We start from the raw sequence: 25,640 nt of genomic DNA, 5'->3' as shown, positions 1-25,640 counted from the left end.
GTACTTAGGTTAAATGTTACTTCTCAGAATTGCCAAGTTGCCCCCCTCTCCGTTTTACCTCTGTTTTATTCAGGTTAAAATTTCCACTGTGGTCTGTCATGCCTGTGGCTGTGCAAGCCATACACAGGGATTTTCTCTACCAATTAATTCCTGCTCTACTTAAAAACCCAAACAAGCAAAAAAACCTCTCACTTAAATGCCCACCTATTAGTGCACCAGCAGTTTCCAGAGTTTGTTCATCGCCTCTTAAATTGATTAAATAATAATAGCTAAAAGGAGTAGGCTTAGATTAGAAATTCTGATTGGGGTATACATTTTCTTTTTGCTTTTACTGTTCATAAGCAAATAGAACAAAATCTCCAATAATGTGCATATCATTGCAACACTGTGTTGTGCAGAACGTAATGATACAGCATGTAGTGTTAAGCTAGCGCTAGATAGAATAGTTCACTTACCTAATATATTGAACACAGCTTAATTAAATATTTAATGTATTTTTCCTGCTGAGAGGAATCAGCAGAATAACTAAAGAGTGTGTTCATGGAGATGAAAGTTGCAGAGGAAGGTGATCTGTGGGTATCGCTGTTCATTCAATAACCTCGTGAGCTGCCTTCCCAATTACTGTATACCCTTCCTCCAAGTGTGGTATTGCATGCATTAATATGTATATGCATATTTCAAGGGCCCCAAACCAGTAAAGAATTTCAATGTATTATTGCATGACATGATGGTAAATATTAAGTTGATTGCTGTTTGCTGAGCTGACAATATAGTTGGAAGCCAATACATTATTTGAACTTGTTCAAGGAGTCGGAACAGAACATGGAGCGAAGATTATTTTAGCAGTGATACGGAAGCAGATTAGATGCCTGCAAGCGTGGGATTCATGGGCCATTCTCTGCACATTTCACCAGCTGTACACTTTCAGAATGTTTTATAAAACTTCACCTACTGCAAGCAGCAGAAATGCTATTAGGAAGGTCCAGGCCAATGCACAGTGCCATTGACAAGGCCATCTCTGGCATCACTGCACCACCTAAACAATCTCTTCCACCAGACTGAGTGAACCGATACAAGAACACACCCTGTTTGAAGATAGTTGTCTCTTCTCCCCTGCAATCTCCACAGACCCTGTGGTCTCAACTCCCAAAGGCTGTTGTCATTTGGGACAGTGTGCTATTCTTCTCTCAACCATTTCACATCAGCAAATCTCCCTGTGGCTGCCCAGGTTGAGGCTTACTTGCAGAGGGACCACCCTTGCTTTGAGGACTTAAATACTTTGTCATTTTCCCTGTTACAGCTCAATGCCTTGTGTCCACAATGGTTTTGAGGTTTTCATAAAAATCAGCTGCCCAGACATTCTGAGGTAGCTGTTTTGGTTTTGCTATTATGGCCTTCATAATCTTTTTGGGTTACCTTACTGGGTTTGTAACTGGCATAATTCTCACTAATGCACTCCTTAGAATTCTTCTTTGTCTCATAAGATCTATTTTCCTTCTCATTGTAAACTTTACAATCTTCCTGTTTGACTTTTGCTACTTCTTTTAGTGTGGTTTGTTCTTTCAGTAGTTTGCGTGTGTAGATTTACAGTGAAAAATGACTATATATTAAATGGGACAGTCTTATTTAACTGGTTCTGCCCCTTCCCCTGCACTGCAGGAACCAGAGGTCTAAGGTGTAGCTTGTAAATTCTAAGAGCATTGTGTTTTTATGTACTATACTAAGGACAGCCTTTTCATTTTGTGGTTCTAGAGATCCAACTCAAAGGGGTCATACTCCATGGCTACACATCTCAGATGCTATTGCAGTATAAATAAATAACACTCAAGGTGACTAAATACACTACAGTCTTTATTCCATCCTGAATGGCATTGTCAGAACTGATAATTGCTGGAATTACTAGAGCCAGTGGTATCTGAGCAAGTGAAAAGTATATCTATTAGCAGGCAGCTTCCTTCTACGTTCATGTAATTTCTAACGGATGTGAAGGCAATGACTGTGTAGAACTACTGTAGTTCCGGCTTAAGCTTCCAACTTAACTAGGCATTGTGATAATTTCACTGAGGTGTCATTAACTCTTCTTTCTTGTCCAACATTTTTTCTTGGTTTTCTCATCAGAAGTTATCTGTGAATAACATTTTTTAAAAAAAATATTAAATTGACAAAAGGTGTCTGACCTCCTGTAGCTGTCACTGGACAAAATGGGAAATGATCAATGTTTTGAATAATCCCAAAGAGCTCTGACTGCTCGCTTGTTGCACCAGATCACTGTGAAGAATTACCAGTGAACTGGAGACTGAGGGTTTGATCAGATGTGTGATATATACTCTAAAAAATATTGCACTAGTCTTTTAAACTGCTGTAGCAACACAGGGAGCACATTCAATAGGATGTATCGCTTTCTGTTACATAAGCTTTGAATGCTTTGCTTTACAGGAGCACAAACATTGAAGGTTGGGTTTTGTTTTTAAAAATTAAAAAGGAATGGAAAAAAAGCCCAGTTCTAAAGAATAGGGAGAAGGAAACAGGAATTATCAGAGCTGCAATTGGTATAAAGGAAGTAAATGTTATCACAGCCGTATCTGCTAGAGAGGTTGTGTTACTCCTGCTGCTTTTATCAGATAGAAGTTGAAGGGTTTTTGTCTTGGGATTCTGTCTTGCAGAAATAGCTATACAGAACAAAGCACCCCTCAGATGAAGCATGGGTTTAGGGCTGGCAGTGCACCACCGCAGGTTAACTCTGAAAATTCCCTTTAGGAAATGAACTGTTGCTGAGTTGCTGTCTTGGCTCTTGAACCCAAGCAAGGCCTCTGAAAAACAGCACTCCAGATGCTGTGGTCTGACCGTTGGCTTTGAGAAGTGCTGTAGATGAACTCAGAGTTGCAGTGAGGACATGAGACTGATATGGACAGTGTGGTTTTATGCTTTGCTTTCATTATTTGGTTTCCAATTTGTACTCAGGAACCAATACTTGGCTGGAAAGAATGGATTTGTTCATATTTTTTAAGCTAGTCTAGTATTTAAAGTGAGTCTAGGGAAATCTTCAAAAGAATCTCACTTTGCTTCCCTGTAAATAGGTAATCCTATTAAAGATGTGAACACTTCAGAATGGGAAATCGAGATAAGTTGGAAATCCCTGGAATTGTTTCTCACCGAGCTCCACTGTGGAAGCTGTCACTGTGAAACAGCGAGAGAGAGGGAGAAATCAGCTTCAGCTACAGTCTGCTAGTGTCTCTCTGGCAAAGGGGTAAGTGATGGATAAATAACCGATGATTTCACAAAAGCCCACCTTATCACAGGCCACAACTGAATTTTGGGGAGATTTGTTGAAATTGCAGTCTAATTACAAAATACTGTCCTACCAAGGAAGGAGGTGGGTATAAAAGGCCATCATGTAGCCATGCAGCAGGCAGAATGGGTGCGCAATTTAAATATTTTGGGATAAATGAAGATGATTCTAAATGAAAAGTACTGTGTTACAAACCATTGGAGATCTGTCCCATATACACTTGTTGTAGATTAGTTTTATTTAAGCATTCATAGCTTTATAAAAATACGATGGAGAATCTTTTTCATGAAAAGGGTTTATTAACAAGTAACAACAATGCCACTAAAGAGACAGAATAGAAAAAAAGAAGCTTTTAGCTTGAAAATACAGTCCTTTGTGTTGTAGATTCAGGGAAATGATAATAGATTTGGAGGCTTGCCTCCATACTGGTTGGATAGCTGGTTTGGATCACAGTTCTTGGGACTTAGGAAGTGTGGCTTATTTGATACGATGGCTTATGTAAATGGACTTGAAGTCTATGAGTATTGTTTTTTGTATAGTTACCAAAGAAAACCCACTACTCCGGTCAATTTGTGTCAATTTTTTTTCATTATACCAGAGCTCAAATTTGAAAACAAGACAAGAAAGGAGGAGGTGGGGGGAAGCTCATGTAAAGTATTCAGTGTCTATCAGGGCAAGGGATTTTTCCATGTTCCTCCTTCCAGACAGTGGTGCCTGTCTTCCTGGCATGATATTGCTTAGTTTCCAAAATTTTTTTCTCTCCCCCCCCGCCAAGTATTTATCCTGCCTTAATCTCATTCAGTGCTTGTGCTTACTAAATATGTTGTAAATGCTTAAAGGTATGCTTTAGTACAGTTCTGTTGGTGTCTTAAGGAGGACAGCAGATCTCCGTATTCATCCCTGTAGATACTGTGCCACTATTTGCTACTTTTACAGGGTTGGGGGAAGCAAAGAATTATGCTGTAGGGGCATGCACCTTTTCTCACTTCCACCACATAGTCATCTACTTGACTTCCATCAGCAACAGTGGAAAGAAGCATCTGGCCCCTTATTAACTCACTAATCAAATATGAACATAAAATGAAGTCCAGTGTTACCCAAACGATGAACAGGAGTACAATTAAAACAAACCCACAGATGCTCTGGTTATGCATCTATGTTGGATCCCAGCCAGAACAAACTGTTAGCTGTGCAGAAAAGTTGCCAAGCTCTTCACGATAAAATCAACCCCATAAAAATGTTATAATTAATGATTTCATTCTAACGTCTTTGGATGTCTTAAAGTTATTGTTTCAGGTATGTTTTCTCCTGAGTTGGAAAGGTGCCTGTTTCTATATTTTGTTTCTCAGGATCAGTCATCTGACCATGGTTTAACCTTGAGCAGATTATGAAGCATGTTCATTTACATGTACCTCACTGAACTTAACAAAGGTTTAGGAGTATTGACCAAGACTTGTGAAAGCAATTTCCAAGTCAGTTTGACTGGCAGTACCTTTTCGTGGCACCTCCTGTGAGTAATCCATGACCTGAGGATCCCGGGTTTGTCCTGGAGGAGGGCCACAAAAGTCTTCAATCCGTTTTCCAATTGAAATAAAAATCAAAGGGCCCACATAAGGCCTTTCAGGATTTTTTAATTCTATTATAGATTCCAAGTCACATCTGTAAGTCTGGCTGAGTCACAGCCACCATGTAAAGTAGAGCAGGAAATGCTAACTGTTCTCTGTTCCTCTTGCCTGGGGCATCTTTGGTGACTATCCTGAAGGCCCCACGTCATGGTGTGTTTAATCAGCTTTAAATGCAGGCTGCCATCGACAGGGATGGTCTTGTTCCACCTCCATCCCTGGGGTTGTGTGTTCCCTCCACCTCCCTTGCATCCAGTATAGGTACTGCGAGCCAGATCAGTGCAATCATCCACTGCAAAACCAGTCATTATTTTTAAGTGGGTTTTTTAATTTAATTTTTTTTTCATTGACTCATGAAGCTGATCCAGCTCACCACACGGTTGCATGATAGCTAGATCATGAGAAATGTGTAGGTAGCAGTAGGAGGAAGTTCATAGCAAACTTCGTTTTGTTAGAAATTCTTAATTTGGAAAAAAGAGAGAAACTTTTCAACAATTTCAAGAAGAAAAAAAGTTGGTTTTTTTTCCTTACAGAATAAATAGAAGCTATTTATCAAAGGTAATTAAAGGGTTTAAAGTTGAAATTTTCTGAAGTTTTAAGAGACCCAATGATGAACTCAAGCTGAGCTTTTTTTCTCCCTCTCCAGATTGTTAATTTTTAAACATTTCTTCTAGATTTCTGTTATATTTTCTTGTATTTTGGAATACATGAACCTTTTTGTGTCCCAAAAATATTTCTGGGATGAGAAAACTGCATGTTGCCTAGTTTTAACAAATGCTCATAGTTGCACTGGAAATTATATTTCTGGCATTGTTTGTCATCTAGGTTGTAATAAAGCTAAAACATCAGCAAGAGGGTTTAAGAATTACACAGCGGGCCCTCATGGAGCCAGCCTTGCCCTCAGGGTCTGCAGTCTCTGCTGTTCCCACTCATTTTTCACTTTCTGCAGCTGTTACTGGTGCGTCAGCTTTACTGTGGTTGGTGGCTGGTGTTGCTTGGGAGGGAGTTCACAAATGAAACCCTGTCAAAGCAGGGAATGGTGAGAAGCATTCTGAAATGCCAAGGGCACGCGGGCCCAAGAGCTTTAGAAAAACAACTGGTGTTCAGAGTCACTTTCCCTTTCACATAACTTACTGTCTTTAATCTCATTTAAAGCTGAAAAGTGTGCGGGTATATCTATACCTGTTATAGTTTTATTAAGAGATAAAGTATAAATAAACCATACCTAAGCAATGGGTTTAAGTCAGACAACGTGAGTACAGTTCACACTGGGTTGTGAACATAATGAAGCCTGGGTTTGTTCAAAGTTGGCTATTTACTTTTACCTATTGTAAAGCTGGGAGCAAAAGATGAGGATTCCGTCTCTAAATGTTTTGAATATCAGGGTATCTGTAATGACGGATTTTGCTTCTGGCCAGCTTTAGCTAGATGGCATTATCCCTAATATCCCTTGTGTGTTTGAAGTGGGTATGCAATGGAGTAGAAAATATTATATGGACTGCCTAGTATCAGCCTATTAATTTTTATATGTACTAATGCTCGATGAACACTGTATGAGACTGTTAGGAGAAGTTGTTCTATATTGTATTGTAAAATATTCTTATGTAAATGCATTAATCTAACTTACACTGGTACAGTGAATAAAGGAGGGGTAGCCAGTGTCTGTGCTTGTCAAGTTGGAAAATGAAGACTCCTACGATGACGGAAGGGCTTGTGTAGGAGTGGCTGGATCCTGTGGTCAATGAGCGCTTGCGTAGCTGGTGTTGACAACAGGGATTTGGCTTTTATGACCATGGGGCCCTCTCTGAGTGCTAAGAACTGTTAGGAAGAGATGGGATCCACCTGACCAAATCAGGCAAAAGCATTTTTGCCAACATGGCAAACCTGGTGATGAGAACTTTAACCTAGGAATGCACAGGAGAGAGCTGATGACAAACAGACAAGTAAGGAAATAGTGGACCAGATTGGTAAGCAAGGGGTGATATGGGTAAGGGACATCAGAAATTACATGCAGGACTGAAGGGTGCCCACCTAAAGCATATGCACCTAAATGAGGAGGTGCCAAGAGGACAGCATTGCAGGGGAAGCTCTACTGCTTTTCCAGGGAAATTGGCACAACTGGGTGCCTCCTTGAAATGCCTGTATGCTAATGCAGACAGCAGGGGAACAAACAGGAGGAATAGGAGGTCTGTGTGCAGTGGCAGGGCTGTGATCTCATTGGGATCATGGAGGCACGGTGGGACAGCTGACGTGACAGGGGTGCTGCCATGGATGGATAGAGGCTCTTTAGGAAGGACAGGATGGGAAGGTGAGGAGGAGAAGCCATCATCTTTATTAGCTGTGGGAAGGTATGGAGCTCTGCCTAGGGATGGGTGATGAGCCAGCAGAGAACTAATGGGCTAGGACTAGAGAGCGGCCTGTGTGGGTGATGCTGTGTTGGTTGTCAGCTGCAGACACATGAATGATGGGTGGAACATCTAGAAGCAACTAGAACTAAAATTACTTGAACTTTTCATTTTTTAAAGCTCTTTCTACTTCCTTCCAATTTGGGAATGACATTTTTCAAGTCTGAACTCTTCTCAAAAGTATTTTTGGAAAGTCTGAACAAAAACAGTTTAGCCATCTTTGTGTAAAATGACTGCTATGAAAGTGTTCATTTGCTATGACACATTTTTGGCAGACAGCTATTGAACAGCTTTAGGGCCTCATTAGAAATGTCCGAAAGTGTTTTAAAAATAATTATATAATTATTATTGGTTATAACAATGCTTAGAGACTCCGCCCAGCAATCAGAGACTTAAAGCACTAGATAGTCTGCAAGCGGCGATGAAAAGCCAGTGCTAGACCTGAAGGACTTGCGAGAGAGAGAATTTGCCAGCAACAGTGGTTGCGTATCTGCATAGCCAGGGGTGAGCAGGACGCAGCAGTGAAAATGTTACCGAATTAGCAAACCCTGGTCAGCTATGGAGACTTAACTGGATGCAGGTCCACACCACTGCTAGCATTTGGCGCAGGGTGTGAAAGAATTGGAAGGAAGGGGGACTGCCATCCCCTTTGCTGCTGGACAAAGGCTGCAGCAATCCCAGCACTGCAGGCCCATAGCTCATTGGCCAAGTCTCTCCACTTCAGCCTGTCAATGAGAATTATTCAGGGGAGCAAGACAGTATTGTAAAAAATCAGCTTTAATATGAAAAATGAAGCATTTGTTTGGGGGCAGTTGTCATCACTGCTGATGGTAACAGCCCAGGCACAGGGAAGTACCTGGCGTTTGAGCAATAAGGTAGACTGTCTGAAAGTAAAGTTTTCAAATTGCCAGGAGATGGGAATAATTATGTCACACTTCCTACTCTCATTTTGATCTTGTTACACAAGTATGAGTGAATGTCAAATTAGATCCTTTCTGTATAGTAATGTTCCAGATTAGTTTCACTTGATATGTTCTTGGTTCTATTATTAGAGCTACATTTGTCCCAAACTTTTGAAGTTTGATTTTTTTTTTTGTTATTTCTAATGGTCACACTTTATGAATTCATGTTTGTGTCTATACAATAAAGCTGTGCCTCCTGAAGACACAAATGTGGAGGCGTTTCATATTGGCAGCATATCGACAGCATTCTAGAGAACGTGGCGTTCCCTAGAGCTGTTCATCTCAAAACCATGCTTTCCGTGACACCCCATGATCAAAAGCTATGAAACGCTACTTCTGAGAAATGCCGTTAATGTTGAGTTGAGGCAAGTGGACGTTCCTTCCCGAAGCTTTTGGATTAAAAATTTTCAGACATTTTTCAGTCAATTGTTTATTTCATGGAAATAAATACTCTTAAAAAATCTGACACTATATGACCTTTCAACTAATATACTGCTGAATTAGAAGAATAAGAAAAGCCTTTATTTGTTGCTGCCTTTCCCCAAGCTGTTCTTTTTAGTTGCATTAAAATGCAATATATTTGGGCATAAAAGATGACAGCTCCTTTTCATGGCCTTTTACTGTATTTTTGCTGTGGTTGGTCAGATGCTTTTATCTAAAGCTTTGTTCTTTACAGTGGAAAAAATCAGAGGATTTAAGAGTGATAGAGTTTTCAGAGAAAATAAAATTTTCACACAATACTTAGCACTGACCAGGAAATGGGATTTCATGACGGCAAAGCTCCATGCTTTGTTAAAACTCTTGTTGACAGTGATGGGCTTTAGGGTTCGCATTGCAGCTCAGCAAACATGCCCATCCTTTTGCGCTTCACTCTGCAGCACAGGTACTGTTTGTAGTAGGGCTGGTGGGTAATTCTCCTGACTAGCAGCCTGTACCTATGGTAGCAACTCAAATGCAATTCCAGCGCCAGGACTTTGGCAAGTGACTGTTCCGGGTACAAGCTGGTATGGGCTTCTGGGGCTGCCCTTGCTGGGTCATCCTGGGACCCAGCTGGATGGAACCAGAGGTCTGGCATGTTGCTGGGAAACTGGAAGTATGTGAAAAATGAATCATGAAAATGAAAGACCATCTCTGAATGGTGCTTGGAAAGGGAAAACATGTAGGACTTTTTGGCATGGTGAAAATGCACTGTATAGCCCAAGATGGATAGGAGCAGGAGAACTTTTATCGTGATCAAGTGACAGCTGAGAGTTCAAGGAGAAGATTAGGAATAAGAGCAAAGGAATAGTGCTTGATTTAACCAGCAACTCTTAAACAGAGCAGAAAATAATCCTTGGCTAGTCTGGTCCTGTGGCAGTGGCTGATCTTCCAGCAGGCAGGGAAGAGTGTTGCCCAAGGCAGCACAATGCCAAGGGAGCCAGCTGGGGTGGTGATGGTGGGATGGGCAGGCCAGATGTTCTGCAGCTGCCTTCTGCAGAGCCAGCCCTGCTTGTGGGGCTACAACCTCGTGATCTGCCAGTGCTGATATTAAGTACTTTACATTTTCCCCTCAAGGATCAGAAATCTTCTTTAATGCCAAGTAATTATAAAATTTCAAAATTGGAGGTAGTAAGAGCCTATTGAGTGAGGCACCCTTCTCTGCCTGCAGGGGATTGTTTCAGGGGAACTAGGTGACTTAAAAATGGGAATGCAACCAATTATTCACCTAATATTTCAGTGGCAGAAGTGCATGAACTGAAACTATATCGTATCATCTTTCTTTGTAAGTGGCATGAATGGATTATCAAGTTTCATTCTCAAATCATCTGCAAGGCAGATTTATGTAGAGTCTTTGTATCTCTAAGCAAATTAGGAAATGTAAGCTTCTCACAAGACCGCCACTGACTATTCTCAAGGAAGAAATATGAATATCCCCATCTTAATTCCTGTGGGGAGCTCGTTTCATGGCACGTGACCTTCAGCCTGAGTAAGGAGTTGCAATAAGGAATTGTATCTAGTTCTGTCTGATAACAGCTCTGTAAAGCTTAACTATTCGTACTGTATGTGAAAGATGAGGCGGTGCTGGCTTTTGGTGATGTAATGCGACCTCTCACACGCCGCCCCAGCGGAGGGATCAGACTGATAGGAAGGTGCCTGTGTTTGTACCTTTATTTCCAGATGTAAAACTGCTCCCTGAAGTGTCTCCTAAACCGGGGGCTGGGGACCGCTGCGCTGCTCTCCTCGGGCGTGCTCGCTCCCTCCCTCCGGGCTTCCTCCGAGCATTTCCACACGCCCTGGCGAAGCTTCCCCAGAAGCAGCCGGGGGAGGTGACTGCCGGCCGCGGGGCGAGCGGGAGCGACCGCCGGTGCCCGGCCGCGTCCCCCCCCGGGGCAGCCCCCGGCGGGCAGCGCGCGGCAGGTGGCGCCCGCGAGCCGCGCGGGGACAGTGCTGCGCCGCCCCCCCCGGTCTCTTCCCCCGCCCGCACGTGGCGCGCGCCCCGGTGAAAAGCCGCGAGCCGCCCCGCGCCCGCCACTGGCGCCGGCAGCGCCCGCCGGACCCGCTCCTCCCGCTGCGGCGGAGCCGGGCCGCCCGCCGCGCATCCCGACCCGACCCGACCCTCCCTCCTTCCGCCATGGTGCGTTGGCTCGGGACTTCGCATCCTCCCCGCTCGGCGCGCCTGCATCCCTCGGCCGAGGGGCGTCGGTTACCGTGAGAGACACCGATTCCAGGGCCGGGCAGCCCTGGCGCAGCAAGGGGGACGAGGCGCACGCTGCTACCGCTGACCTGTTGAAAGAGCGGGGCTTGTTGGGGTTTCCTTTGTCTTGATCTTTTTTCTTTTTTTTTTCTTCTTTTTCTTTTTTTCCTTCCCGACGGGGAAGTTTGCTCCCCAGACTGTGGCCCGGCTTCCTCCACACCCTTTCCTCCTCCTCTTCCTCCTTTTTTCCAGGATCCGCTGCCTGGGGCCAGAAGTGGTTTCCCTCGTAACCCCCAGCCCGGCCCAGCCGCCGCAAGCGCTGGAACTGGGGGTACCGCTGCCCGCCTGCTCCGGGCTTGCCCTTTCCCCGGCGCACCGCGGGGCGGCTGCGGCGGTGGGGCGGCCCCGGGAGGGCTGTAGCCCCTTGGCGGCGGGGTGCCCCCGGGCTGCCGAGCCGCCACCATGTCGAAAGTGGCGGCGGAAAGTTGCGGGGCGGCGCCGGCCGAGGACTTGTCCAAGGTGTCGGACGAGGAGCTGCTCAAGTGGAGCAAGGAGGAGCTGATCCGCAGCCTCCGCCGCGCCGAGGCCGAGAAGATGAGCGCGATGCTGGACCACAGCAACCTCATCCGCGAGGTGAACCGCCGCCTCCAGCTCCACCTCGGCGAGATCCGTGGCTTGAAGGTAGTGGGGTGGGCAGGGTGGGACCCCTGAACTTTCTGCCGTGTCCCCGCGTCCCCCGCCCGTCCTGCCGGGAGCGATTTCATCAGGTGGATGGTCTGGGAGGAGCTGTTACCGAGAATCGTATGAAAAGTGAACAAGGACTGAATAGCGTTTGATCCCGCTTGAAAATCGAGTGTCCGGCTAAGAGATGACCAGCTATCCGGCAGGCTGTGGAGCACAGCTGTTGTATGCTCTGTCCCAGTATGCTTGGGGTTGATAAAAACACTTAAGCATTGTCCCTTTTGTGTTAGACTTCATTGGGTTTTGGTAAGGTTAAATGATCCTGTCTGAAGTGCACGTGAAAGAATGGTGTGCAGAGCTGTAGATATTCAAAAGGTTTTGTGTAGCTTAAGCTGTTTTCTGTCGCTATTTTAAGATGACTTACTCATCTATCAGGCAGCCTGGTAGGCTGCTGGAGAGAGCTGGTCATTTCCAGGATGCAGTGTAGCGTACGGCAGGTGATGGCAAACCCTTACACTCTGTTTTGGGATGATCAGAACCAATCCCTAGTTTATTGTCTGAAAAAGACATCTGATAACGCATCTCTGATCAGACCATTTTTGATTGTATGCTTTGGCAGACTACAGTGAGAGGCAGACCCAGTCTGTAATGCTTTAGCCCTCCTTAATTTAACTCTCTTGTTGGATGAGAAGCATAGTCCCTAATGTTTCCTCCTCAATTCTGAGGATTGGGAAGATAGTGTAACTATTTATGGATAATTACCCTGATGTAGCACGTACACGTGTGTTATAGACCTAGAAAGTTGTCTTAAAGTAGGCATGACTACAAAGCATTTTCTGTCTTGTTGCTTTGTGAAAGGACATTGTTATGGGGAAATTCCTTCAGTGAGGTGAGCTTGGAGGGAAGGAGAGACAGAGATGCAGCGTGGGCTTTTGAAATGTTACATGAGAACATTAGAAGAGCGTTCTTGACTTGTAGAATGGCTTTAAGCAACTAAATTATTGAGAAAGTGTCTTTGATAATAGTGTGGCATGAAATAAATAGCATGTGGGGGAAGACTGCTTCTGTCTCCCAAGTTGCTCTGCAAAGTATGAGTGTTGTGTGTCCTCCTGCCCTCTTTTTGACAATATATGGTCTCTGGGGGTACAAAAGACCCATCCGTCATAGTACTTTAGTAAAAATAAAGCTTACACTTTAAATGTAAGTTAAATTACAACAATGGTATCTTTCTGCAAGTTATGTGCAAAGGTGTTGTGACATCATATGGATTTATGCATCTTCCAAATAAGTAACAAAACACACCAAGATGTGTAGGAAGGAATGGCAAATTCCTCTCTCAATTCTCAACTCCTTAAGTGATGTTTAACTTCCGCCCTTTGTTCAGATGCCTCAGCTGAAACTTTTACAAGGAATTTGGGAGAATGAGGTTTTGAGCCATACGTTGGTGTCCTGGACATCTGCCTCCTTTGTCCTGTGTGAAATAACTGCTTCATGAGTAACAGTGACCAGCTGCACCTGGTTTGGGTGGGTGGGTGCCTCCTGCCTCTGACTGCTGAATTGTGGGCTCCCACTCAAACTATTTTTAATTCCACCATGAGGTCATTTCAAGTCTGTCTCACCAGCACAGATTTTTAAGGCTATCTTGTAGCCTCATTGAGATTTCTCCTTTGGCAAATGTGGGTTGAAATTGGTCAAGTTCAAAGTTATTTTGAGGTAAAGGTCAAACACATGCATGTGTGCACACGAATGCAGTGGAGTTACAAAAGCTTCATTTTCTTAAGATACAGTGCTAAAATGGGCTTTCCATAAGGCTAAATTGTGGCTAATCTCTACTTCTTATATCGTACATAAGAAGGAATGAATATTTAGATAGGAGAAAGATAAATACGGTTGCAAGCCAGTTTAGTAAAACTAGGAGGATAAAATACTGAAAATGTTTTCTTTGGCATATTATTTTGCTATAGTAATAGCTTGAACATTTTTGCTTCAGACTGTTCCTCGCTTAAAGAAGGGTATGGAATCAGGTACTTCATTTTGTTAGGAGGGAAAAATCTATTAAAGCAGATTGTTTCAGAGTAGCTGAAGCAATTCTGATTAAGTGATGACTGACAAGGTTCTTTTATGCAAATTTGAAGTAAAATCAAACAAAACCCAAATATTTTAAATGTCTAAAAAGTTCATCTTTATATGTGAATATGCTTTAGGGAATAGAGAGTATAAATGTTAATAATTAATTAAGTGATGTATTTCTGATGTACCTTGTGGCTTTAGTCAGCGATAACTCACAGGTGACTGTTTCTCAAGGGAGTGAGATCATCATGAGAGCGCTTATGATCTTTGCCCTGTTTGGGAGCTAAATTATTCTGCTGTTTAGCATGAAAATTAATTAAGCACCTGAAACTTTTATGCTGTATCAGAAGTTAGTCTCTGAACCCTTCAAGACTGGCTCCACATGATAGTCCCTTTTTACTGGATAGCAGCTTTGTTTGTTTGAAACATGATGATGTTATAACATGCCAGATCTACACATGCAATTATTAATGCCTCGCTTGAGTGCTTAGATGATGGGTGTATAGCAGTGCTGTTCACTGGCTTGTATAACAGTAATGGTATAATGTTAATTCTTTTAGACCCTTCTCTGTCATGATTACCTTTCTTTTAAAGGATATCAACCAGAAGCTGCAAGAAGATAACCAAGAACTGAGAGACCTTTGCTGCTTTCTGGATGATGACAGGCAGAAAGGCAAGAAGGTGTCCCGTGAATGGCAGAGACTGGGCAGATACAGTGCTAGCGTTATGCACAAAGAAGTTGCCTTATACTTACAGAAGCTGAAAGAATTGGAAGTCAGACAAGAAGAAGTTGTTAAGGAAAACCTGGAGCTGAAAGAATTGTGTGTGTTGCTGGATGAGGAGAAAAGTGGTGGAGCAGGCAGCCGGAGCTCTATCGACAGCCAGATCAGCCTGTGCCAGTTAACCGCCACGAGTACTTACATAAGAGATGTCGGTGATGGGAGCAGTACTTCTAGCACGGGAAGTACAGACAGTCCAGATCATCATAAACATCATCCGAGTACTAGTCCAGAACACCTTCAAAAAACTCGGGGTGAAGGAAGCCCTGAACATCAGAAACACAGGAGTGTCAGCCCAGAGCACCTCCAGAAGCCCAGGAGTTCTGGCAGTCCTGATCATCACCTGAAAGGACCAAGTCCGGAACATCACAAAACCATTGTCAAAGCACCTGAACAACAAAAGCATAGCAGTAGCAGTCCCGAAACTATCCCAAAGCATGTTTTGAGTAGTAGCCCTGAACACTTTCAAAAGCAGAGGCCTGGTAGTAGCCCTGAGCATCAAAAGCACAGCAGTGGCAGCCCAGATCATCTTCAAAAGCACACGCCAAGTGGAAGTACAGAACGTCTCCACAAAGGGAGGGGTACGAGCCCTGAGCATCTCAAACACTATGGAGGGAGCCCAGAGCACCTCAAACATCTCAGTGGAGGCAGCAGAGAAGGTACCCTCAGGAGACAAGTAACAGATGACCTGTCACCTCACCACAGAAGTATATACAATGGAATGAATGGTGGGTCAATAAGTTTAGCAAAAAATCATTTTTAAAATTACTAAGGTAGTTTCAGTGCTATTTCATCTATTTCTGGAAAAGGAATAATGTTATATGTGAAATGAAAGGTTACAAGTTTGGTGTCAGCATTATTCCTTTAGTAAGTGATTTAATTGGAATAAACCTGTTTGTCCATCCAGCAGGTGTTGGGTGGATTAAAAAATTAGAGGAAAAGTGCATCTTGAGCGTTGGTAAGGTATCGAGAAGCAGCTCTTGGCCTTGCTCCTGGTCTGTGGTTGATAGATGTAAACTGTTTGTCCCTAGGTAGATTGCTGTTTACATCAGAGAGGAATTGTGTATGTTTCTTGTCCTGCCTATATTTGAGCCAGCAGAATGGAGGTGAATGTCTCTCATTTCATTTCCACTTTCCTAACCTACTCTGTAGCTTTAAATATTTTAAAGTTTTTCCTGTTTATTGATGTAATATTCTTATATCCTTTTCCATAAATTCTGGAAAAGACCGCAGATGAAGAGCTAGGATAAATATAAATGAATCTGATAGTTCCTAAAGCTTTTCAAAGCCTTGAGTTTGCACGTGTTTAATTATAACAAATTAAAAATTAAGGAAGATCTTAAGAGTTTGGGGCTTTTTTTGTGTTGTTACTGCTGCATTTTAGAAAGATACCCAGTAAACATGCCTAGCTTTTAAGAGCTGTGTATCCTCACTGATTGAAATTCGTTACTTTAAGATAGTCACAATTTAAGTATTTCAGTACTTTTGAAAGTCAGGCCGTTACAACGATATTGAAATGAATGAAATACAGCAAATGACTAAAATCAAAGTTCAAACCTCCTACTATGCTGTAGAAAGAACTTTTTATAGACTTAGCAGAATGTCTGTAGTCTGCTCCATTTTGTTTCTTCTATGTGCTTTAAGATGTTTTCATGAAGGATATTAGCGTCATAGTTGAAAACCCATTTCTCAGACCTTTACGCTCAGATTTGAAGTCAAGTTCTAAAGAAAGTGGGGATTTTGCCTTAGTAAATTGTCTTGGATGGAGTTCATGTGTTTCCATTTTATAAGGAGCTGTGAGAAGTTGTGTTGACATCGGTGGAACTGACCACTTGTTGGATCAGCTTGTGAGATGGAGGAGACGCTGAGCTCTGTGCCGGGTGCTGTCCTCATCGTTTATCACGTCTCTGTCTCACATTTACCTATCGCGGTTAATTTACAGAATGCCTTCAGTTAAGATAACCTGCTCTGTAGGGGTAAATCCAGTTTACTTTCAGTGAAATGTCTATATTTGACAGGGCTGGCAAACCCCAAAGTGGTAAGTGTAGAGATTTCTCTTTTTAATGACTTTAAACTTATTGATAAGCGTATGACAACTGTTTGAAAATGTATAATATATAAGTTATAAAAGTTGGTCTTATAAAGCTTCCATTAAATACTGTATTTCTTTCTCCAGTCAGTTCTTTCTGTTTAAAATTGACCTGGCTGTAAGTAGCGTGAAGTACGGAATCAGACTTCCTAAAAGCGGCTTCTTGCACTCATGATATTCATCAGTCCAGTCACTGTTTATTTAGAAAGGTGATCTAAGGTTTTAAGTGTATATTTTTAAAACTCATACATAGACGAAGATACTTTTTTTCTGCTCCCAACATGGTGGGCTTTCTGCTATTTTTTTGTCCAAATAGTCTTGTTAAGAACTCGGCTATATTATTAACAGGGCAATGAAAGCAGTTGTTACTTTAAACCTCAGTTGACTGGTGTCCTTTTGGCAGAGTATTTCAAGTATCTACAATTTGGACTCTGGCCACAAGGTGCTGGAGAGGGCAGCTGGTGATTTGGGAGTCTGTTTGTTGACTTTAATCAGAGCTTTCCCTGTCCTACACTTTATATAATCATTTTTCCAGAGGACTTCTCTCAGCAGTAAGTTGTCAAACCTCTCTTCTTTCATATTTATATAATCTGATGCAAGCATGAGGTTTAATTCCGACCTTTGTCTGACCTTGGTTAGTGGTAAAACTCTTGACAGCTTCGCTCTGAGGAAGAGACCTTCAACTTCGGGAAAACTTGGTCTTCACGGCAAGGCTGAATCATTTTGGGGTTTTGTGTTTTGTCAGCTACTATAAAGTTATGGAGAAGAACAGTTAGTATGGAAGTGGTAAAAATGCTGACCATTATCCCTTGTTATTGCTGTGAAAGTAATGTGTAAATCTTAATTTGCGTGTCTTGTGTATACCTGTGTACATGAACCTGCCAGTTGAGTATAGATGGGGAACTGTGCATTGTGCTGTAATGAAAGTCCTGATCTTTTGCATCTGTTGTAAGGAGTGGTGAAATTGTGAAAGCGTGGGTTAGAAAGTGGCATGGAAACCTGGCCCTAAACTCTGATGGGTAATAAAAAAGGATGCTATTTTTGATTCTTATCCCCAAATCACATAGTAAGTATACGATATCATGTTGGTGGAACCTAGTTTGTTTTAAAATTTGGAGTATATCTAGCTAGTAGACGTTTGATTTTACATCTGTGTGATTATTTTGCAGGGCACTTTTAATCTTATTGCAGTAGTTGTGGATTGTCGTTTGAGCAGCAAGAGTGAAGTGTTTGTGATCCTAGATGACGAATAGCAGAGACTAACATCTTCTGACTCCTTTGTAAATAAAGGAATAAAATACAATATTGTAACTATGGAATCCGAACTTACCAGACTCAGTACATGCCTGTCCCATCTTCCTTAGTCTTGACTCTGAATCTAGTCTGAGAGAAGTTATTCCTCTGTGTGTCAAACTTCATTCTAAAAAGTACTGTACTGTTTACCTGAAATTGCTGTTTCTAATTGGAAAGCGTGTTTGCGAACAGCTGAGCTGTATCTGTTGGAATGAGAGCTTCTATCCACTGCTAACAGCTCCCATATACCTGGAGTTCTGGTCTTGTCAGCACTTGCGTGACCACAGAGAAGCAATGTATGCAGTAGCATACAGTTATCTATACCAGAACTTTGTATGTAAAGATGCAGGGAATGCAGGTTTCTAACAAACTTTTAAGCTAAAGGTAAAGCAGTTGCAATATGATACGACAATGCTATCAGAAATACGATGTGTAGCTGTAGTCTGCTTTACGGGATATGGTATATGCATTAATCATTGGGGCTTCATGCATATTTTAAACTGTCATCAGGTACAAGGGAAGTTACTTCAGTCTGAAGCTGTCTTTGGTCCATAGGCACAGCTGAAGGAATAAAGGATGAGGTGATAACATTTCCTTTCATAATTCTTCTCATTTTCTATGCTCAAAGGTTTGATCTTGGTATTTTTTTCTTGTATGACATGTCAGCTTTCATTTATAAGATTTATAAAGCTTTAAAAAAAAAAAAAATTACTTCAGGGTTCTCCTACATATTTTTCTGAAATGGGTGTCCTCAGCCTTTGGAGTGACAGAAAATGGGATGAGAGCACTAAATTTGGCTTGATGTTTGTTAATTGAAAACATATGTATTTCATTTTAAAGGCTCTAACCAAATAAAACATGATAACAGTCTTTTGCTGTGATCACACCTAACCATTCTAGGTAGTGAGCATAGAGGTATTTGGAATAGAAAGATTGCTGAAATTAGAAGAGAAAATACCAGCGGTAAAACCATTTTAAAGAGAACATTTATGCAACCTAGAATAATACATGACAGTTTAACTCCGACACAAATATGTGGGCTATAAGTGCCTCTATATAAATTAATGTGCTTTCAGCATTCGCAATCTAAGTGGTGTTTTTTATTCTAAGCAATTTATTGTAAACTTTCTATTTTAAGAAGTCCTTTGTTTTACTCTGCGCTTTGACTTTTGTGTGAAAGGAAAGTATCAGAAGGCTTTCATATGTGCTTTTTGCTTCCTGCTGAGGTTATTAATGAAGAGAAATAAAACTGCTGACTAACACTATATATACTGCTGGAGGTGTGAGGATTCTTGCAGAACAAATGCAACAGTACCTCTCCTTGAGCAAAGGTATTTGTAGGCTAAATGGACACAGCTTAAATTTTGAGCAATTTCTGCTATAAATGTGCTTCTTATAAGGAAAATAGAAAATACTGTGCTGAGTAAAAAGAGGGAACTGCAGTATGGCTTCAGAGAGAAAAAGCTTATAATAATGTTACTAAGTTAACTGATAGCCTCTCCATGGACATAGCTCACGTCCTGCTGGCCAAATAGTGAAATGATGTCACGTTTTGATGTAGGTTTGCTTACGTGTTATGTTTCTTAAAGTTGAAATGGAAATAATTTGCCTGTCATTAATAGCAGTGTGTGACTTGAGCTTTCCTGATGGCACCCACTACTGTACATCTGCCGTTGGGAGCCTGATACAGCGTTACTTACTCTCAAGAGTAACCTGCTGTATAAACAAAGGCTACTTGTTTGATAGAATTTTTTGCTTGCCAGTATGAAGTAATCTACTGTTTATTTCAGAAGTTTATTAAGTGTAGAGCTCTCAAACTTTATGTCAGTCCAAGTCATTTAATAGAATTCTGTATGTTTTATCTCAAACTTGTAAATAGTTTTAGCTATTACACACTGTAAGAGAACTGGGGCACGATATGTGACCATGTTGGTGACTAGTGTGCACTGCATTTATTACCAAACTCATTTTTTATGGACTAATTTATCAAGTTGAAAATGTGGCTTGTAATATCAAAACAATGAACCTACTAGAAACTCATGTTGTAGGGCTTTTGGGAGAAGTTCATACTTACATATCTTTAACTTCACTGACAAAGCCAGTTTTGGTTTGAATGTTTTAGTAGAAGGTGGATCATCCTTCCAGCAAAACTCTTGATATGTTAAGACTGCTGCCTCTCCTTATAAAGAAACTTGCCTAGTTTCAAACAGTTACGTGAATGTTCCAGCATACGGATATTCCACGTTCAGTGGATGATCACAGTGGCAAACAGGCTGGTGCTGATCACAGAGGTTTGCTTCTGTCCCTGTCTGTTTGATGCTAGATAGGCAGTGGCACTACATGTTATGGTGGGAAGAGTAGGAAGGGTTCAGCTGAACAGCCTCTCGTTATGGGACTCTGAATACACCACAGCCACACGTGACACGCAACACTTTCTGTGCAGTCACTACTTTCAAGCTCTATACTTTTTTCCTTTTTCCCTTAGGTTGCATATCTGGGTTTGCAGTAAGGACTGGATGCTAATTCAGTCTTTCTTTGTTGGAAGCAATGACATTTTCACTGCAAGAAACAGAGTAGGGAATATCGATATACTGTCTTTAAACCTTCACCAGTATACTACATATCCTCTAGAACCATGTTAGTCTGTGATGGGTATGTGTGTGTTAATGAGGTGGGAGGGAATCGGTGATGGCTATACAGCTTCTGCCAATGAGTCAATTACTCGTTTCCCCCAGTTTCTGTGATGTACCACCATCACACAGAAGCACTGATACAGCCCGTTCAGTAACTCTCCCTTCAGACCTGTGAATAGTGCCCTTATCTTCCAACATTTACCCAGTATGAAGCAGAGGTTAGCAGCTATGCTGGCTGGCTGATTAATTTGAGATGTGTGGCCATATCTCTTGTTTTGAGTGTCTGTTGGAACTTCAATGACATTTGACCACAGACCTCCAGAAGCGAAAGGCTAACAATAAATCACAGTGCCATTATTGACAGCGTCTTGACAAACACTCTGCAAGCCAGCACTTGTGCGCATCCCCTGACTTTACTAGTGTTATACCTAGGATGGATCTGACGCGTGGATTTTTTTTGTTTATTTCATTGTATGTTTTTAAGAATAATGTATTTTCTGAGTAGCGAGTGAGAGTTTGTTTTGGTATATACTGAAGATGATAGAATCATTTCTTTCTTTTTCATGGTGATTGGATCAAGATGCAAGATATTTGCCTTTACTTCTGAGAGCTCATCAGGAGCTTGCATGGCTGTTAGTGTTGTCTGCCTGAAATATGTGGACAGACTTTTATTTAATTTTTTTAGTGCCAGAATTGAGAGTCCTCGCATTAAAACCTTGTCTGAGTCCTTGCTTGGAGAGAATACCTTTACCTTGAGTACAGGACCTCATGTAACATAGTCCTTTGCACAGCTTTCTGAGTTAGTGTTATGATTTTATAATAGTAAAATACATTTTTAGAAATATTACAGTGATTAAACTGTCAAATTCTCTGAACTCTGGCAGTTATAATGTGGAGTTAGAATATTATAATAACTCTTGGTAAGTGCTGCTTGTTTAAGAACTTCAGCCTTGTAGGGTATATTATGTGTGCTAATGAAAGGGTGTCCTGTCTTTTTTGTTCTGTCTACTAATGGAATTCTTAAATTTTTTTTTGTTTTCTTGTTTTTTAAATTTTATGAGGAAGTGAACAATGGAGAGTTGCTGCAGGTTGTGCAGGGATTGGAGCTGAATTAGTTAACAGTTAGGGAAGAGCACAGCAGTCAGTATAGTGTGAGGTTCAAAATTTGTACTACCGTTCACACGCAAAAGGCATAGATGTTGACAGGAGTCAAGGGCAGCGAGGCATTCTAAATTATAGGGTATTTAATGAGGTATAATAGAGCTTTGTGTACGTAAGAAAATGACTCTAGCAATGAAAATTCATTGGCTTCTGAGCTAGTAAGTCATGTCTTAATTAGTAAACTGAAGCATAGCTTATCTGAGGTCTTATTGTCATATATACAGATATATAGTTACTGAGAGAGCATTAAGAATTATCTTCAAGTCATGATCTTGATATAAATCTTGTCTGCATGTGCTTCTTGAATAGTTAAAGGATGGGTTCTGTGAGGACAATCAGCCAGGACTGAAACACTGAGCTTTGAATTTTGCTTAATGCAGAAATAAATGCATCTTAATATACCACATCCATACTTGTGAGAAGATTAAAACGAAATTATACCGTGCTTGTGGTACGATCAGTTTTACCACAACCGTCTACTTGAATCTGTAGAAGAGTCCACTGTGTAACCATCAGTGTTCTTGTCTGTCTGAAGATAACTGTGGCATTAAGCCTTAGTAAAGAAAAAGGGATAGAGCACTGTGCCATGGAATCTGGAGAAGTATTTTAATATGCTGCTCAGTTCTAACTAAACTCTTAAGCCAGGCTAGCAGATTTAGCCAGACCTGTTGTTATGAAATGTCACAGAGCCCAACGACGGTTCAAGTCCTGAGAAGTATCATACGTTCCTTTGGATAATACAAAATGAAAGATAATACGGGAATCCTTGTGTTTGGGAGAAGAGATCCGATTCGTTTGGTCTAAGGTGAACATCAGCTGCTAGGTAATAGAAACTGGGAGTGAATTTCACTCTGGTGTGCTGTTCCATTGCTGTTAATGGCAGAAGTATTTGTGTGCCTCTATCTAAAACATCTGGTCCTGATCCCTGTTGGGGGCAGGAATGATAAAATACTAATTGCATTGGTCTGATCCAGTGTGGCAATTTCTAATTTCTATAAGGTGGTTCTTTGGGTCATTGTTCCTTTGTATGTGGATGCAATTTTTCCACGCACTCGTTCTTCAGCTGTGGCTTGTAATATTTCTTGAGGACTTAATAATACGGTCTTCACTGTTAGTGCAAACTTGAAGTACTGTGAAGGGGTTTAGTAATGTTCTTTGGTTCCTTTATATACTTGAATGAATTTTTTTCTATAATCTTTGGGGCATTCACAATCAAGAAATCTAAAAGCATATTTAAGTAAACAAGGAGAAAAATCCACTGTTCTCTTTCCCCTCTGTGTTATTTCTTCTTTTGAAATCTGATCACTTGTGATGGAATTTTCAGACAGTATCATAACAGAAAGATACCAAACAAAATGAGAAAAGGGCAGGATTAACCTGGCAGAGGCCGTGGACAGTGGGACTGAAAGACAGGGAGCTATACTAGTAACAGTAATCTGTTTTGGAGGAAATGAATTATACAAGTATAACATGTGTGGGAAAGATATCTAGTAAAGTCATCTTTAAAAAAATAAATACACTAATGCGCACTAGTCTGTGCGCATTTAGTGTTTTTGTAAATTTTTTTATTTTTTTTTTTTTTTAGTACTTTTGATTCTGCAAGATACACAAAAAAGAGTCAGGATTGTGATTTGAGATCTGTCCATGAGCGTTTGGTACGCAGCAGGAAAATGTTTGCAAATTTATTGATTGTGAATAGGAAAGCTGCTATCTTGAGCTAGGCTGTCTTTAAAAGATAAAGAGTTATGTGAAGGGTGTGAATAACAAATAGTCTTCGTTCAACTTGTCAGTTCTGCTGTAAAACTTAAGGCATATTTGAATTGTTCCTGTACATTCTTGAGAAGAGGACAGAGCCAGCAGTTTTGCACCTGTATACTTCAGCAAGTACAGGTTTCTTCAAACCTTTATTTTCTCATTTGCATGATTTGTATGAACTTTGTACTGAATTATTACAAATATTTTGGCGGGTTACAGAAGGGCAAAGTGGTGACAAGGGTTTTAATACTGATTTGTTAAAGTCCGTTTAAAAACTTAAGTGGTTATTAGACTAATCAAACACAGTAATGTTCAAGCACTGTCAAGAGTAAAAGGTGAAAAGGCGGTGTGAGCCATGTGGTAAGCAACAATATTGAATGTCTTCTAAAGGTCTCCATTTTGGTACTTTCTCAAGGTTACGCAAATTATTTGAGAGCTTTTATGCTTGTAATATCAAACTTCTGTAATTTGATCAGTAGTGAGATACCTCCTTCAAATGTTTGACCTCAAAACTCAGTAGATTTCTTTCACTGCATCTTTTCAAGGTCCTGTGAATTGTGAAAATTTGTGTTGATCAACGCTTGCTGTAGGTTTAGGGAGCATGTAGTTGTAACTTGGATTCAAAGAAAAAATATATATGCTTTTCACAAAGGTTACAGGGCTGATTCATCACTATGTAGCTCACATTTATGCAAAGTTTAGATAAGCCTGGAGAAAAGCATTGACAGGTGACCCACATCCCCTCTTGGTTTCCAACTCTATTTTTGTTTAACAGTGGATGAATTTTAATGATGTTAAAAATCCATCTTATTTTTGTGGTCTGAAAACATTACCGATGACATTAAGATGGGTCTCTAAAAATACTGTTTGATTGTGAGAGAGAAAAAGAACATTTCACTGAAGGCAGCTGACTACATCAAGCACAGGCATATAAATGCTGTGAATTAGAACCTGAAAATTGGCTTAGATCCTTCAAATTATTTGAGCACTTCAGTCCTTGTTGGCACCTGACTTGCGCTGAAATTGGATGCCCAGACAGAAGCAAGATGCTGAAATAGCCATGCTCTTGCAGTGCACTGAATGAAGTAACTTGTCAGTTGTTGTCATTCATCTTGATTGCTTGTGTCCATTTTAGGATTTCTTTGTAACCTGGGGTTAAATTTTGAATTTTAGGTTTTTGCAATATCATTTAGTCCATAAAGGAAACACGAAAGCAAAGCGTTCCAACGATGTTTTTTTTCCTAACCAGCTCTCCAACCACCAAGACCAAAGGCTCTGCAGTCTTAACTAAACAGCAGAAGATACCAGAATCTGTGTCTCCTCCAGGTACAGGTGCTAAGAACTTTTTGATTTATTCCTTGTTGTTGGAACTTGACACCTGATCTCCACTCCAGTCAATAATGCTGAATGCTACATTTTGACCGCTTGCAACCATAGCATGTACAAATATTTTGCAGAACTAGGAGGACAAAAAGCATCCTGAGCATATTAAGAGATCCTAATTTCAGCATTAAGGCATTGGTATTTGGATATTTTACCTTCTCTATACAAGTAATAAAATGAAAAGATTTCTTAACCTTTTAGAATGTACTGATAAAAATGAATTGCTGGATTGCCTGACAGCATGGAAGTGACTGATCAGACTATCTTGGAAGCTTGGATCTTGGTTTTATCCTCTCAAGTCACTCCATCATCCTGGTTTTGTCAAGAATGAGTTGGATAGTGCTGACTCCTTGTATTGATCACACTACTGCAATTACACCGAGTCGTAGACTGATGGAATACTGAAAAGATACTTGGGGAAGTCCAAAAAGAGATGTAGCACAAAAGGAATTGCTTGACCCTCTTTCATGATAAGTCTGCAACAACCCACATTAAACACAGTGTATTGTACTTAAACGACAAGTCAATGGTTATCAACTGCCACCTGGAAATGTGTACTTCAGACACTGAAGCTAAGACTCAGTTTCCTGGGCAACATATTCTATTCCACTTCAGTTGCTTGATGGTGGTTTTATTTTATTTTATTTTTTTTTTAACAAAATTGACAGAGTTGATTCTGATATCTTTTTGGAAAATGAGTATTTGAAGGATTGACAAAGAATGTTTGAATGAGAAATAACTAGTGTTTGCTTTGAGAGCAACATATCTGTTGAATTTATCAATATGAAAAGTTCCATACTTCAAATGTAGCAAAACTTGGCTCTGTCTGCTTTGTGTTTGGTAG

General features: G+C 41.0%; 2 protein-coding genes across 11 annotated transcripts in view; one reads left to right on the top strand and one right to left on the bottom strand.

The window, feature by feature from the left end:
- The window catches only part of EFEMP1 (EGF containing fibulin extracellular matrix protein 1), a 158,270-nt gene extending 147,435 nt beyond the window's left edge, over positions 1–10,835 (bottom strand). The window contains exon 1 of the mRNA XM_075749900.1: positions 10,830–10,835. The gene's annotated coding sequence lies outside the window, so the exon portion shown is untranslated. The remainder of the gene's footprint in view (positions 1–10,829) is intronic.
- Positions 10,778–25,640, top strand: part of CCDC85A (coiled-coil domain containing 85A) — a 143,825-nt gene continuing 128,962 nt past the window's right edge. For 3 of the 10 annotated variants that reach the window (XM_075749905.1, XM_075749906.1, XM_075749907.1), the window contains exons 1-3: positions 10,782–11,633; positions 14,298–15,210; positions 24,663–24,739. In XM_075749905.1, the coding sequence (XP_075606020.1) occupies positions 11,415–11,633; positions 14,298–15,210; positions 24,663–24,700 (1,170 nt within the window). In that variant the 5' untranslated portion in view covers positions 10,782–11,414 and the 3' untranslated portion in view covers positions 24,701–24,739. Of the gene's footprint in view, positions 11,634–14,297; positions 15,211–18,374; positions 18,446–21,558; positions 22,464–24,662; positions 24,740–25,640 lie in introns of those variants that run through there. The other 7 variants (XM_075749904.1, XM_075749903.1, XR_012834824.1 and 4 more) reach the window with 6 other exon arrangements.

The sequence above is a fragment of the Balearica regulorum genome, chromosome 3, assembly GCF_011004875.1.
Source record: "Balearica regulorum gibbericeps isolate bBalReg1 chromosome 3, bBalReg1.pri, whole genome shotgun sequence".
In the NCBI taxonomy this organism is placed as follows: Eukaryota; Metazoa; Chordata; class Aves; order Gruiformes; family Gruidae; genus Balearica; species Balearica regulorum.
Note: the sequence above shows the minus strand (reverse complement) of the source record. Positions and strands in the feature narration are given on the sequence as shown.